The following is a 15101-nucleotide window of genomic DNA, read 5'->3' on the forward strand; positions in this document are numbered from 1 at the left end:
CTTCAGTTGAACTTTATTTTTCAGAATTAAAAAAAAATTTAGTAAGTGTATGTTCTGTTTCCTAGATGTTGCCTGAAGAAAAAATTTGTAAGTACTGTGGAGTCAGCTATCTAATTCTTCATGAATTTAAGGCTATGGAAGAAAAAGTGCAAGCAATGGAAAAAGAGATGAAATTTTATCAAGGAAGTGTAGATCGTGAAAAGAGACTTCAAGAAAAACTGCATTCTCTTAGCCAAGAACTTGAACAGTACAAAATTGACAACAAATCCAAAACAGAAAGGTTAGAGTATGTTTTTCTTTTCTATCATTTATTTAGTTGAAAGACAGCTACAGGAAATAAATACACTTTGAATGTTTTTCTAATATTTCTCTACATCAGGTATAGTTTATATTTTAATACATTTGTTTCTTAATTATATTAATAATTACTAAATATAATTATTATAATTCGCTTTCTTTTGAGGCATATATTTACTATCTGAAAAATTAGAAACCAATTAATTTAGTAACCACCAGCTGAGACGTTCAAATTTTTTTCCCAGGTATATATCTTACGTTTTATTATTAGGAAAATTTATCTATCAAAAATCAGATGAATTTTGGTAGTTTTTCATACATTTATTTTTAAATGGCTTTGGATTTTTAGATTTGTAGAATAAGGCTTTCATGTTTTGAAAAAGATGCCAAGACGTTCAAATTAGTGTATGATTTTAAATTATTGGAATTGGAAATAAATTAAAGAATGGGTTTCTAATTTTGTAGAAACTAATCAGCAATCTAGTCTGCCTAAAGACACTTCAGTGAGCCTATACAGGAGAGTTTTTGCTGGTTTTTTATAGTTTTTCCTATGAATGAAAATTTCTTGATTTAAAGTATTGACAGTTGATGTCAAGAGACCTTGAGTTAATGAATTTAATGAATAAATTTAATGAATAACATGTCTATGTAGTGGAAACTTCCTTAAGTCTCTTTGGATTAAATACTTTCATTAAATTTTATTACAAAATTTTATATAAAAATATATAATTGCGTGAAATGCCAGTTGAGCCAAATATTTCTTAGTTTTTTACCAAAAAAATGTTGTTATAGTTTCTTTAATTTCACATCTGAATAATAAAGTATTTTATGATATTTTCATGGAAAAGCTATTCACACCTTACTTTTTTTAATAAAATGTATTATATATGTAAGAGTTTTGTGTCAAGTTCTTTTAGTTGCAAACAATGGAAACTTATCTGACATGAACCTAAACACAAAAGAGAATTTACTGGAAGAGGATGAGGTGATAGCTCATTGAAAGAAAGGAAAAACTCAAGAACCCTGGCTTTGGAAATGAACTAGAAACAGAACTTGTTCAGGGATCTGGGAAATCTGGGGTAAATTCACTCAATTTTTTTTCCTTGCATCATTCCCTTCAAGATTCAAATCCCAGAAGAGTCTCACTGGCTTTATTTCTTCTATGTGACCACCCTCCAGTTCCACCCCCTTAGCCTGATGAAGGGGGGAACCTTGATTGATAGTTCTATGAAGACTTCATACAATGAAAGCAAAGGTATTCACTAAAGAGAAGTTAGAGTACTGTTATCAGAAGAGGGAATAGACTCACGCAAGTAGAAATAACAACATATGTTTAAAACTTATAGTATTAGAATTTGCTTTTTAATCTATTTAGTATTAATTTTGTATATAATTTGAGGTTGATTTCCAATTTCATGTTTGTTGTTTCTTAGATGTCTCGCTGTTGGCCCAATATCACTTATTAAATTCTTCATCCTCTCTCCCTTGACTTGAAATGCCACCTATTAATTTTTCTTCTAGCATATTTCTGGATGCTCTGTTTTGTGTTATTGATTTATTGTCTATCATTGAGTCAGGGCCACACTTTTAACTACTTTAGCTTTATAATATGTTTTTGATATTTTGTAGGACAAGTGTTTGGTTTGCCTTTCAGGTTACCCTGGCTTTTTAGTATATTTTCTTTTCTGGACGAACTCTAGAATCAGCTTGTCCAATTCCATAAAACATGCTGTGTTATGATTTAGACTGGGATTGCATTTACTTTCTAGAGCAGTTACATTATCTCGATAATTGACATCTTTATAATCTTAAGGCTTCTTATCCTGGAGCATGGATTCCCCATTTATTCAGATGTTCTTTAAATCCTTCAATACAATTTTATAATTTTTAAATACATTGTGTATTAGTTTAATCCTTGGACATATTTTTGTTGCTTTTGGGAAGGATGTCTGTTTATTACGTTTTTTTGAATGCTATTTATTTCCGTAGCTAGCTTCCTTATTGAATTCTTTTATTAGTTGTTTGGATTTTTTTAATTTTCTTGAATATTTGTTATATATGTTTATAACACACACATACATGTAAAACAGTCACATCATATGCAAATAGTGCCTGTCATCTTTTTATTTCCAATAGTTATACCCTTTTCCTCCTTTTTCTTCTCTTATTAAATTGGATTGGACCTGTAGAACAGTGTTGAATAATAAACTTGTAGAATGCATCTTTATATTTATTTCTAATGTAATGCAATCCTGTCTAGGATGTTTCTGTTTTAAAAAGGACATCTGCTATAGGTTTCTTAAAGATACCTTTTATCAATTTAAGGAATTCCTCCTTTTATTTCTAGTTCTTTAAGTTTATTTAAAATCAGATGACTATTGAATTTTAATAAATGCTTGTCTATCTTCTATTGAGATGATCATATGATTTGTTTTCCTTTAATCTGTTAATATAGTAAATCATACTAATGGATTTTCTAATATGAAGCTAAACTTACGTTTTTGATAGAAAGGCATTTTGATCATGTTACGTATTTCAGGGTTCCCAAAGTCTCATGTATTTGCTTGCCTTCTTCATGATTCTTGCCACTGCTATAAGTACTCTGCACTATTCTATTTTTCTGTGAATTCTCCCTTAAATATATGTATTTCTATGCATATAGTAAGTGGAAAAACACTTATCACTTGCCATAAATAGAAGATTTAAAAAATAACTATATAGCTACAGGTTGAGTAACTTTTATCTTTGGATAAAAGCAGTGGATAAAAGTACTTTGGTCCAGAAGTGTTTTGGATTTTGGAATATTTTCAAAATACATACCAGTTGAGCATCTAATCTGAAAATCCAAAATGCGAAATGCACTAATGAGTGTTTCCTTTGAAAATCATGCTGACATTCAAGAAGTTTTGGATTTTGGATAATTTCTTTATTAAAATAAAAGTGTTTTGTTTCTGTAACACTAACAAAATTACCCATGCTAATGGTGATATGTGAAATAGTTTATGAAGAGCATTGTTCTTTTGAAATAATGCTGCTAATATTTTACATAGCTATTTGTGTCTGTGTTCACAGGTGAGGTTGGCCTATAGTTTTCTTTTCTTGTGGCATATAGACTAGGTTATACTTATCTTTTCTAATAAGTTAAGAAGGCTTTCGGCTTTGGTGTGCACCAGACATCTTGAATAGCACATGAATTTTTTGTTCTTTGAAGCTTTGGTAGATCTTCATTAAAAATGTATTTTGTAGGGGGAGGGTTGGTCGAATTTTGATAACCTATTATGTTTCCTCTATAATTATTGGTTTACTTATGGATTTTTACATCTTTTTGAGGCAGTTTTTGAAATGTTTTCCTGGAAAATCAAGCATTTCACTTGGCATTTCAAATTTCTTGGTGTTTAGTATTATATAGTATCCTCTTATTTAGAAGCTTTCCTCTGTATCTGTTATGACTCCATTTCTCTTTCCTTGGGTAGTTTATTTGTGTTTGATTGAAAAAGAGACAAGAAAGACAGGGAAGGACAGAGAGAGAGCTTTTTTTCCCTAGGAAAATAAACAAATTTGTCTATTTTGGCCTTTTTAAAGAACCACATTTTTGTTTAAATTAATCAAATATGTTCCTTTTTTAAATTTATATTTATCAGGCCAGGGGCGGTGGCTCACGCTTGTAATCCCAGCACTTTGGGAGGCTGAGACAGGCAGATCACCTGAGGTCAGGAGTTCGAGACCAGCCTGGCCAACATGGTGAAACCCCGTTCTCTACTAAAAATACAAAAATTAGCTGGGTGTGGTGGAAGACATCTGTAATCCTAGCTACTTGGGAGGCTGAGGTGGGAGAATCGCTTGAACCTGGGAGGCGGAGGCTGCAGTGAGCCGAGAATCATGCCACTACACTCCAGCCTGGGTGACAGAGCGGGACCCAGGCTCAAAAAAAAAAAAAAAAAAAAAAATCAGTTTTGTATCCTTTCTTTAATGTTTAGTTTTCTTTCTACTTACCTGAGTTGAAGTCTTTGGTTAATTTATTTTCAGTCTCTTTATCTAATAAATAAATTTAAAGCTATTAAGTTTTCCTGTGGCAACAATCTTTGACAGCAACAAACTTTTTGATAATAGTATTTTATTTTCATTTACTTCTAAATAAGATGAAGTTTAGTTTTTATTTCCTTTTTAATCCAAGAAATACTTGGAGGAATGTTTTTAAATTTCTAAATGGATAGGTTGTTTTTTGGCTATCCTTTTATCTATGTCTATTTTTATGCCAGGTTGAAGAGAATATAACCTATTTGGGAGAACGTATTAAGAGTTTAACAAACAATAAGTTTTGGAAATATTCTGTAGTTACTCAAAAGGGTACATAGTCTCCTTTTAATGGATATAACTTTCTAATAGATCCATTAAATTACACTGGTTAAGTGCAGTTTTCAAATTACACGTATTTTTACTTAGTTTTGTCAATTTCATTTGAAAAATCATAAGAGAATATTGAAGTCCTTCAAAATGAATATGGATTTGTCAGTTTCTGTCTATGTCAAAATAAAGTTCATGGGGGGTATATAAAACCATCTTTTTAGATTTTATATGTTTTGCTGATATAGAATATCCTTCTTGACCTTAAATTTTTCTAACACTGGATTTAAAAAATTATCGTTTGTATCTTTACACTTCACAAACATTTTATACTGACTTTTTAACAAATTAATAAACTTTATTTTTTAAAGCAGTTTTAAGTTCACAGCAAAATTGAGTGGATCAGAAAGTTTTCATATAACGCAGTCCCCACACTCACACAGCCTCCTCTTCACACCACAATGATACATTTGTTATAGTTGCTAAAGCTATATTGACACATCATCATCACCCCAAATATATAGTTTACATTACGTTTTTCTCTTGGTATTATACATTCTAAGGGGTTTGACAAATGTATAAAGACATTATCCACCATTGCAGAATACAGAATAGTTTCATTAATACAGAATAATTTCATTCATACAGAACAGTTTTACTACCCTAAACATACTCTGTGTTCTACCTATGCATTCTCCTTCCCCATTAACACTTAGCAACCACTGATCTGTACTGTTGGTGCTTGGCTGGATTACAGCAAGTACTGCCAAGAATACTTTCTGTCGTTCAGTCGCCCTTCCCCTACTCAGCTAGGTGGATTAAATTTTTCTTGGAGCTCTTTTTTGTCTATGGCTGTTGGTGGTTCTGGGTTGGAGACTTCGACAGCACCTTGTCTGGGATATATGAGAGTCAATAAGAAAACTCAGGGATTTTATTGCCTTGGTATTTATTAAGTCCTAAGGTCCCTAGGCCATCTGCTTTCTTTCCACTTTTCAGAGTCTTTCTATGCTGCTTATGTTACGTTAAGAGTGTTTTAGTTGTAAGGAGGATCTGGGAACAATGGGACTACTCCATCTTGGTGGAAATCTTGGGTTGGTTTTCTAGTCAAATTAAATATTGTTTTGAGTAACTTAGAATATTTCTAAAAAAGGTAATTGGTTAAATTCTCACAAATGTCAGTAGATTACAGAAGTCAGTAGTTACACAATAAAATGCATCTCTAAGTGGCTGTTAAACATTTCCTCTTCAGTTTCTCCTCCGCTTATGCCAAATTGAGACTGTCATATTGAGAGTTAATCCACAGTAATGTAGGCTTGTTTATGAGGGACAGCACTTAAGAGTTTGGTTGGCAATTATCTCATGTTAGGTGAGCCAGGTAAGTCAGTTTAGAGCAGTCAGCCCAAGGATAGGGCTACCTAAGGTAGGTACCAAAGGTCCAGAGAGCCAGACTGAGTCTACAGTTTGAGACCAAATTAGTGCAGAGAGTGTGTCTGAATTTACAAATGGAGAGAATTGGAGGAAATAAGTGTACCTGGCTGGAGTAGAGGGTGATGGGGCAAACAAGGCAGCTTTTGTTAGTCATTTTCCTTCCCTGCTAAACCTACCTACCTCCAACCTAGACTGGCTGGATCAGTTAGGAATACAATCTATAGTAAGTGGCTTAAATGGACAAAGGTTTATTTCTTGAAGGAAGAAGAAGGGGTATGGGCAGCTTAGTGATGTCACCAGGAACTCAATCCCTTTCTATGTCTCATTCTGTCTTCCTCAGTAAGTAGGCTTTTAGCCTCATACTGGTCTTATGATTTCATGATGGCTTCTGTATCACCAGATATCATGTTTAATTTCTAGGCAGGAATATGAAGGGGGAAGCAGTCAGGGGAAATGCATATATTAGGAGATCAAAAACTTTTTCAGAAAGTTTCACTTTATGTGCTATTGGTCATGACTGCAGAGGATTCTGAGGCATTGGCTGCAGGGTGTTGGCTTGTTGCTCCCTGAAACAGTATCAGGTACTGTTGTAAGGAAGAAAAGGAAACAGACACTATCAGGGCCTGCCTCACTGGGCCATTAGATTTTTCTCCAGAGTATAATGTGTATGCTTAATTTCATTCATTGAGAGGAAGAAAAATAGTATCTTGAGAAAATAAATACGTCAACAACTGCCTTTGTAAAAGGTCTTACCTTTTATACATGTCTCATCCAGGCTTCTGCTTTTTGTACTTTTGCAGCACTTTTTGGTGTTTGTGGAAGTAGTGTAAGGGGCATTTATGTTAAAAATGATTGGGACAACTTAATTTTGAATAATCAAGATTTGATAGAACAAAGAACTGATGCAGAACTGTAGTTCTTATGGGGTGGGGCCTACTTCCTAGGGAACTGTTTTCAATCTCTGGGGCCTTTTCAATCCCTCACATCTCTCTTGAGATTCTGATTTGCCCGTTTTGGGGCGTGGCAAGAATTCCTACAGTAAAATGAGGACTGTTACTGATGGAAGTCTACTTGGGCATAGGAACATGGGAAAGGTAGGGAAAAAACGTGGAGTACCATTGTGGAAAAACATTCATTTTCAGGCCATTGAAAAATGGCTCCAATAGACACAGGGCCATTAAAAAATAATTTAAATCTAGAAGTTCATATCACTTTTTTTGTCTGGATGTGTAGGTATGAATTTATTACATTGATGTTTGTACTATGCATTACTTAAACTTTGAGGAACCTAAACAAGCTTATTTATAACATGTAGATCTAAGATCAGCTGATCTTTTTATTATCTTTTCATTTTTCTCCCACACCAACACTAGATTGTGCTCCAGACCTAAGTCCTTAGGTATAGAACATGCTATTTTCTTTTATTTCTTCTCTCCATGAACATGTGCAAACAGTAAATAGAAGTTGGCAGGTGTTTTTACTATCAGTATAAATAATGTTTACCTGGATTTCCGTGTTACTAAAACTGGCAAGGTTATGGAGATTGATATTTATTTAACAATATTGATAGACCTGTGTATATGTGTATATCTTTTATTACCAGCATAACTTTGAAAGCCTTTCGTGTATAATTATGATGTTGCTGTAGCAACATGGTTACCAAAATAAGGTACATTTTTTTCTGCTTTGTCTTTTTAAGGCATTCTTTTTCTCCCAAAGCTTTTTAATCAGCTGTTTCAGGCCCAGCCACTTATTATTTTTTCTATTCATCTTTCCACTTTGAATTTCCTTTGCTTAAAATTAGTTACTTATTATTATAACAAATAAAATATAATTTTATTGGCATAAATATAGTGGGAATTATAAGAATGAATTCGAAGGGAGGCAGTGTATGATGTGGTATAAAGAGTACAGGCTCTGCTAATACCTAATCCTATGACTTTGCCCCTTAATCTTTCTGTGCTTTGGTTTCATCATCTGTAAAATGGACGGAGAAAGAGCTGCTTCACAGGGCTGATACACACATTACTCATTGCTTGGTAGAAATTCAGTTGCTTTTCACTTCCCTCGCCTTCCTTTTTCCTTTTTCTATGTTTGTTAACTAAAGTTAGTAGCATACTGTTTCTCCCTATAAATATTGTCACTTTCATACCTAACTTGGATATCTAAATATTGACTAATTTCACAAAGGAAGTTCTTGAGTCTAGGAAATATCCTGATCTCAGCTCTCCCACAATCAATTCCAGTTTAATTGGTGTTTTAACCAAAGCCTAGCCCAGCTTTGGTTAAGTTCGCAGCCGGTGGAGTTCCACTCAGTGGAGTAGAGATTTTATGGAAAGCATAACTGTAGAACTTAATTATTACTTTTATTTATTATATCCCCTTTCTTTGCAGAAAGGATATGCAGTGATTTAAAAGGGCATAATAAAATTAACAACACAGGAGGGAAAAGGGAGGGAGACATTGGACAAAAAGCAAGAATTTGAATATGTCGACCTCAAGAATCAAAAGTTAAGTTTGGCTTTCCAGCAAATCCTTTTACCTGAGCTCCAGGGATTTTCATACTCATAGCCTTTTTGTAGGAGTGGGAATAGGGCAGGGGTTGGGGAGGTGGGTTTTTTGTTTGCTTATTTAAGCAAGGCTGACTTAACACTGGAAGAAATCCCCAGGAAGTCTAAGGGAGATAATTCAGTAGAGTAATTAGGCTCTGGTGAGAACTTCTACTATCTATGTATCTGAAGCCAGTCCTAACAGGCAATAGGTGGCCACCCCGTCTAATGCTGGACTCCATGCTGCTCTTCATCAAGGAGGCAGCAAAATTATTTTAAAGAATGCACCTCTGGCTTGTCTTTCAGTTAGCTTTTCTCTTGACCCTCATCCCTCCACCCATCTCCTTACTGCCTCACTTACCATAACGCCTGAACAAACAAGTCAGATCATGTTATTTTAGCTTAAGAATAGGTTAATTTTTATTTGTTGCAGGTTTGAATTAATGCGCCTTCACAAAAGTGGACAATTTGAATTTTTCTCAGATTCTTTACATATTATTTACATATTTATAACTGGAAATAGCTTTCAAATTGGAGAAAAATGAATTAACTCATTGACTAAGGTATGATCCGCAACTCTTATATCCATTTTACAGATGGCTAAGCATACACAAAGAGATTAAATAATGATGCTCACACAGCTGGTCAAATTCTTTATCTTTCTCTTTTATGTGATATCACTATTCAGGTTAGTTGAAGAAACCAAACAAATACAGCTATGGTAAGTTATGGTAGAGTGAAGAGACTGTCATTGGAGGCACTTACTTTAAATGGACAAGGCACACCAGATCTTGAGCCTTGTCTTCTTGGACTGAAGAAACCCAATTGTACAAAAAGCCATCCAGTGTTAACAACTCACCCAGGGTTGGTTGAGTTGGCAGAACTGTTAGGGAAGCTGTCCCTAGAAACATTGTAAAGAACTCAACAAGAAATCTTCATGTATTATTTGCCACATTTTAAACTAAAGTGAAGATGTAGTGAGATGGAAAATTATTTTAATCAACTAAAGTGGCTCCACATTTGAAGTCACTAATTTAGACATCCCATTCTTTGTATACTTCTCATTGTCCAACTTGATCAGTTTCATTGTGTCCCGAAGTCTACTGATGCCTCTACCTTCTCTCTTTCTTTTTCTGTTATCACTTTCTTTCTTATCCAGCTTAGATGCCATGTTTGTTATGTCACTCATCCTTTGACAGTATCTTCAAGTCCCATTTACATTATCCTTCCATTGTATCAGCTGGAAAAACTCCTAATGTGGATGACTCCAGTTAACCACACTCTTCATACAAGTACCCTGGCTGCCAGGAATCTGGCAGTGCCTATTATTTCGTCTTTTTATGGTATTTTCATCTTTTCTTTCTCTACAAACTCCTTCTTTTCCAACAGTATTTCCTCAGGACTCCAAATAAACAAACGAAATCTTCACTTAAACTGAGGCATCTTCCAGATACTTTCTTTGCTCCCCCTTTTCATGCCATTCTTACTGAATAAATTACCTGGACTTACTGCTTTCATTTTCTCACATCCATACATCCCTCAGTTCACTGTAATTTGGCTTCATTCATCAACATTTCAAAAAAAGTTCTAATTCAGATCATCATTTATTTCCATGTTACTAAATCCAAAAAGTATGCTAGTTATTTGTCTTTCTTGACTTAATAGCATTTGACACAGTATTTTACCCCTTCTATCTAAAACACTCTTATTTTACTTTCATATCATATTCTCATTTTTTATGTGGCCTTTCATGATACCTATTGCTTTTTATTGTCCTTTTTTGGCCTCTCCACTTCCTCCTGCTATGTAAATACTAGAGACTTCCAGGGACCTGTCCACAGCTCTCTTCCATTTTTGTTCTACATTCCCTCTTCAGTTTCCAGTTGCTTTTATTCAGCGCTGAAGCTTTAGTTACCCTCTCTTGATGTAGGCTTCTGAATCACCACTTGCACTTCTAACTTTTCTTGTGAGCCCCAGACTAATCTCTTCAGCTCTCTTTTTAACATCCTCACCTGGCTGTATCACAAGCTTTAATGTGTCCCAAAGTGAACTGCTTATCCTCCTTCTACTTGTGTTCTACCTGCTACTCTTGTGTTCCTAACTTTAGCATATGTTACCCCCATCATCACTCTGCAGCATTAAGGTAGTGTTGAGGCTGGGTTTTGAATTAGATTGCCTGGATTTGAATCCTGGCTCCACAAGTTATTAGTAGCTTGGACTTGGGCAAATTACTTAAATGCCCTTTGCCTCAGTTTTCTAGTCTGTAAAATGGGAATACTAATACTACCTTTGTCACAGAGTTACTCTGAGTATTAGATGGGGGTGTGCGAGATTTGTATCTTCTATAGATTTAATAAAACAGATGAATGGCTTATATAATGTAATTATGATTATCATCCATCCTGGGCATTATCTTTTATTCTTCCCGTATCACCTTCCTCTTAAATATTTCTTGAATCTGTCCATATGTTTATCAATTCATTCAACCACCATGCTAGTCCATTCTTTTTTGCACATCTACAGTCATCCCCCTATCATCTCCCTTTTGTCCATTTTTCAATTCATTCTTTATTCTGCAACCTAGTGGTTGTGTCAGAATGCATATTTGATCATTGTATCTGTCATAGGTTCATGTTTTCTTTAGAATAAGGCTCAAAATCTTCTGTATGGTCTGAGAGTCTGGGTGACCTCTCACCCTTGGTTATCCCTCCAGCCTCACTCTCTTTCCGTCACCTTACACTTTTTTTCCTGTTTTCTAAGAGATTATCTACTTCTTTTTGCTACCTCTTTCTGCTAAGAGATTATATACCTCTTTTTTCAGGGTTTAGCTGAGATGCCATATCATCAGGAAGGCATTTGCCGACCTCTAATGGGGTTCCCATGAACATCCTTTGTTTTCCCTTTTATAATGCTCCTTAAATACAATTATTTGTTTAATGTTTGCATTCCTGACTAAGTTCCATGAAAACCAGTCTGATTCTTTGCTTTATCTATCTCTAGCACCTAACAGTGCCTGGCACATAGTAATGCTCTGAAAATATTTGTTGAATTAATTCATTTATGAGCAGTTATGAAAAACATATGCTTGCTATGTTTGAGGAATTCTCCTTTGTCTGATATTTGTAGGCAGAAGAACTTAACTTTCTCTATAGATGCTGGAAAGGCCAGACACTTACTTTCTAAACCTACCTTGAAATTAAGAATGACTTTCTGTGAAGGTTCTGTTCAGTGAGATGTGAGTGAAAATCTGCTGGGGGGTTCTGGGAAATTTTGCACCACCTCTTTCCTTTGTTTCTTCCTTTTTCCTCTTCCTCCCCAGAATGCAGAGGACAGGCTGGAGGCAGATTGGTCTTCTTGCAATGGTGAGGTTACTGTGAGGATGAGCATGACATTTTAAGAAAGACAGAAGGATTCTTAGTCGTTGATGATATCTTGGTGTCCTTGTGCCCACCCTGAAATGCCTTTCTCCAGACCTCTTACTATGTGAAAATAATTAACCACTATATCGTTAATATATTATAGTCTGGTTTCTGTTATATGTAGCCAAATGCAATCCCTGATAGGTGCATGTAGTGCTTATGTAACTTATTTGGTACCTACTGATATGATGTTTTATGATTGTAAATCAGTGGGCAGATGGCTGGATGGCTGGCTGCCTGGATGGATGGGTAGGTGGATGGGTGGATGGATAGATGGGTGAGTAGGTAGATGGATGGATGGACAGCAACCAGTAGATTATAAACTACTGGAAAACAGAGACCATATTTTATATTTTTTTGTATTCCCCTTCCCCACACCCAGCTCTATGCACCCTGCATACTGTCCTTCATATAGTAAATGCCCAACAAGTGCTTCTTGATGATGATGTTGACTGAGGTTTGAAAAGGATATTTCCTTAAGAAGGGCTCTGAGTTACAGCTTTCATTTGTATTCTAAAAATGAAATCTCCTGAGAGAGCAGCCTCTGGACTTAATTTAAAGAGATACATAAACATTTGGGTCAATATTTGCTGTATCTCTGGTAATTTAGAAAATGAAATACTTTATAAAAGTCAGAATAAAGGTTGTATCTTGGCAAATGGCCTTGCCAATGATGTTCAAAACAAAAGAACCATTATTAAATGAAAGGATGTCAAGTAGTATAATTCTCTGCTGAGATAGCTTATTATAAGTAAGATGACTATTAAATTTGTAGTCCAAATTGGAAACTTTTTGAGTAAATGGAGGTGCTATCAGTAATTATTCTTGAACAATAAACTCAATCTGGAACTGTCCTAGGACTTATGATTAATTTTAAGAAAATAACTCATTTCTATATGTCAAAAAAGTCTACAATTTTGATATAGATTTGAGTTATTAGGTTGGTGCAAAAGTAACTGAGGTTTTTGCCAATAGTATGAAACTCTCTGAGGCCATTCCCTTTTCAGTATTTTGTACGTGTTTTTCCCCCTGGCCAAAATAAACTACCCATTTGATTTTTCTCTTTGTGGTTAAATTATTTTCATACTTCAAGATTCTTCTTTTTTATACTGTTACCTCTCTTTGTGGTTAAATTATTTTCATACTTCAAGATTCTTCTTTTTTATACTGTTACCTCTGGTTACTCCAGTCCACAATAATCTCTTTTTGATATTGGATAGCACTTATATTTTTAAACGTGCAGCAAATAGGTATGTACTGTCTTATTTTGTATTTTGTGTGTGTGTTTGTGTTCTTAAGTCTCAACTTTTAAATATGTCACTATCTTTCTGAATAGAAACTCTATCTTTATCTGCCCTTGTGTTACCCATAGGATCTTGCATAATGGTAGGTGCATCGTAGGTGTTAAATAATATGCTGAGTGATTGAGATATGTGAGATAAGTCATGAAGCCAAGATTTTCATACTATATTTCATTTTTATTTTACCACTTTACATAACATAGGAATATTTATATACCTACTGGAAGGTACTGAGCTTATGTGTTGTTGTATATTGTAAATGATTTCCATGTCAAGAAAGGAGAAATGGAAACAGTGTAGCTCTTGCTGATACCTCTGTTTTCCATTAACAATAATGCATGTACGCCTATAGATGGCTGTCTGCCACAAATTGCATCATTTATACTGGCTTTTAATATGCCTCCCGGCATTTCAGGTTCTGTTCTCAGCAGGCAACCTTGCTCACACTGAATTCTCTAATATTTGTACTCAGAAAAATGCTTAGAGAGCTGTGAAAGGCATTTCTTCCTTTGTGTCTATGTGGTTTCAGATGGTTGGAAAGTGGTTTATTCAAATATAATTTAAAAGATGAATCATAATAATTTCCTAGAATGTATATTCCATTTTTCTATTAATGGATGTGAATTTTTCTGTATTGAGTTTTGTTGCCTATATATGATTACTCCCCGGCTTTGTCACTGTCTGCCCTCAGAAGATGAGGAATGTATCTTACCTACTGCCAGAGAGCAGGCACCCTGTGGAATGCCTGTGCCTGAGCTCACAAAGGGAAGCAAAGAAACAGATAGAGGAAAAATGAAAAATTACTAATACTTTCCTTGCACAAATTGGGGGTAGAGTGTGACAAGGAAGCAGGGAAGAAGGGAGAAGAGATGCATAGAATGTGTAATGATCAAGTCATGGTATTTGTGGTATCCATCACCTTGAGTTTTTATAATTTCTAAGTTGGGAATATTTCAAATTATCTCTTCTAGCTACTTTAAATATATAATACATTGTTATTAACTAGAGTCACCTAACTCTGCTATCAAACACTGAAACTTGTACCTTCTATCTAATGTATGTTTGTACCCATTTACCAGCCTCTTTTCATTCCCGCTCCCACCATACACCGTTCTCAGCCTCTGGTATCTATCAATTTTCTCTCTACTTCCATGAGATCAACTTTTTTTGCTACCTTCTGCATATAAGTAAGAACATGCAGCATTTAACTTTCTGTTCCTGGTTTATTTCGCTTAACATAATGACCTCCAGTTCCATCCATGTTGCTGCAAATGGCATGATTTCATTCTTTTTTATGTCTGAATAGTATTTCATTGTGTATGTATATCACACATTTTCTTTATCCATTCTTCCATTGATGGACACTTAGGTTGATTCCATATCTTTGTTATTATGAGTAATTCTCCAATAAACATTCAAGTACAAGTATCCCTTTGATGTACTGATTTCTTTTCCTTTGGATAAATGCCCTGTAGTGGGATTGCTAGATTGTATTTTTAGTGTTTTGTATTTTAGTGTTTTTTATAGATTAGTATTTTAGTGTTTTGAGAAATCTCCATACTGTTTTCTTTAGTGGCTGTACTAATTTACGTTCCTATCAACAATGTATAAGGGCTCCCTTTTCTCTGCATCCTCACCAGCATCTGTTATTATTTTCTCTTTTTAATAAAGTAGCTGTTCTAACTGGGATAAGATGATATCTCGTGGTTTTGATTGGTATTTCCCTGGTAATTAGTAGTGATGAACATTTTTTCATATACCTG

At 34.7% G+C, this 15101-nt stretch overlaps 1 protein-coding gene across 2 annotated transcripts in view; it reads left to right on the plus strand.

Annotated features, from left to right (window-relative positions):
• The window catches only part of LEKR1 (leucine, glutamate and lysine rich 1), a 221366-nt gene that overhangs the window by 29575 nt on the left and 176690 nt on the right, over window positions 1-15101 (plus strand). For both annotated transcript variants that reach the window (XM_012510792.2, XM_003256340.2), the window contains exon 3: window positions 66-280. In XM_012510792.2, the coding sequence (XP_012366246.2) occupies window positions 66-280 (215 nt within the window). The remainder of the gene's footprint in view (window positions 1-65; window positions 281-15101) is intronic.

The sequence above is a fragment of the Nomascus leucogenys genome, chromosome 11, assembly GCF_006542625.1.
Source record: "Nomascus leucogenys isolate Asia chromosome 11, Asia_NLE_v1, whole genome shotgun sequence".
In the NCBI taxonomy this organism is placed as follows: Eukaryota; Metazoa; Chordata; class Mammalia; order Primates; family Hylobatidae; genus Nomascus; species Nomascus leucogenys.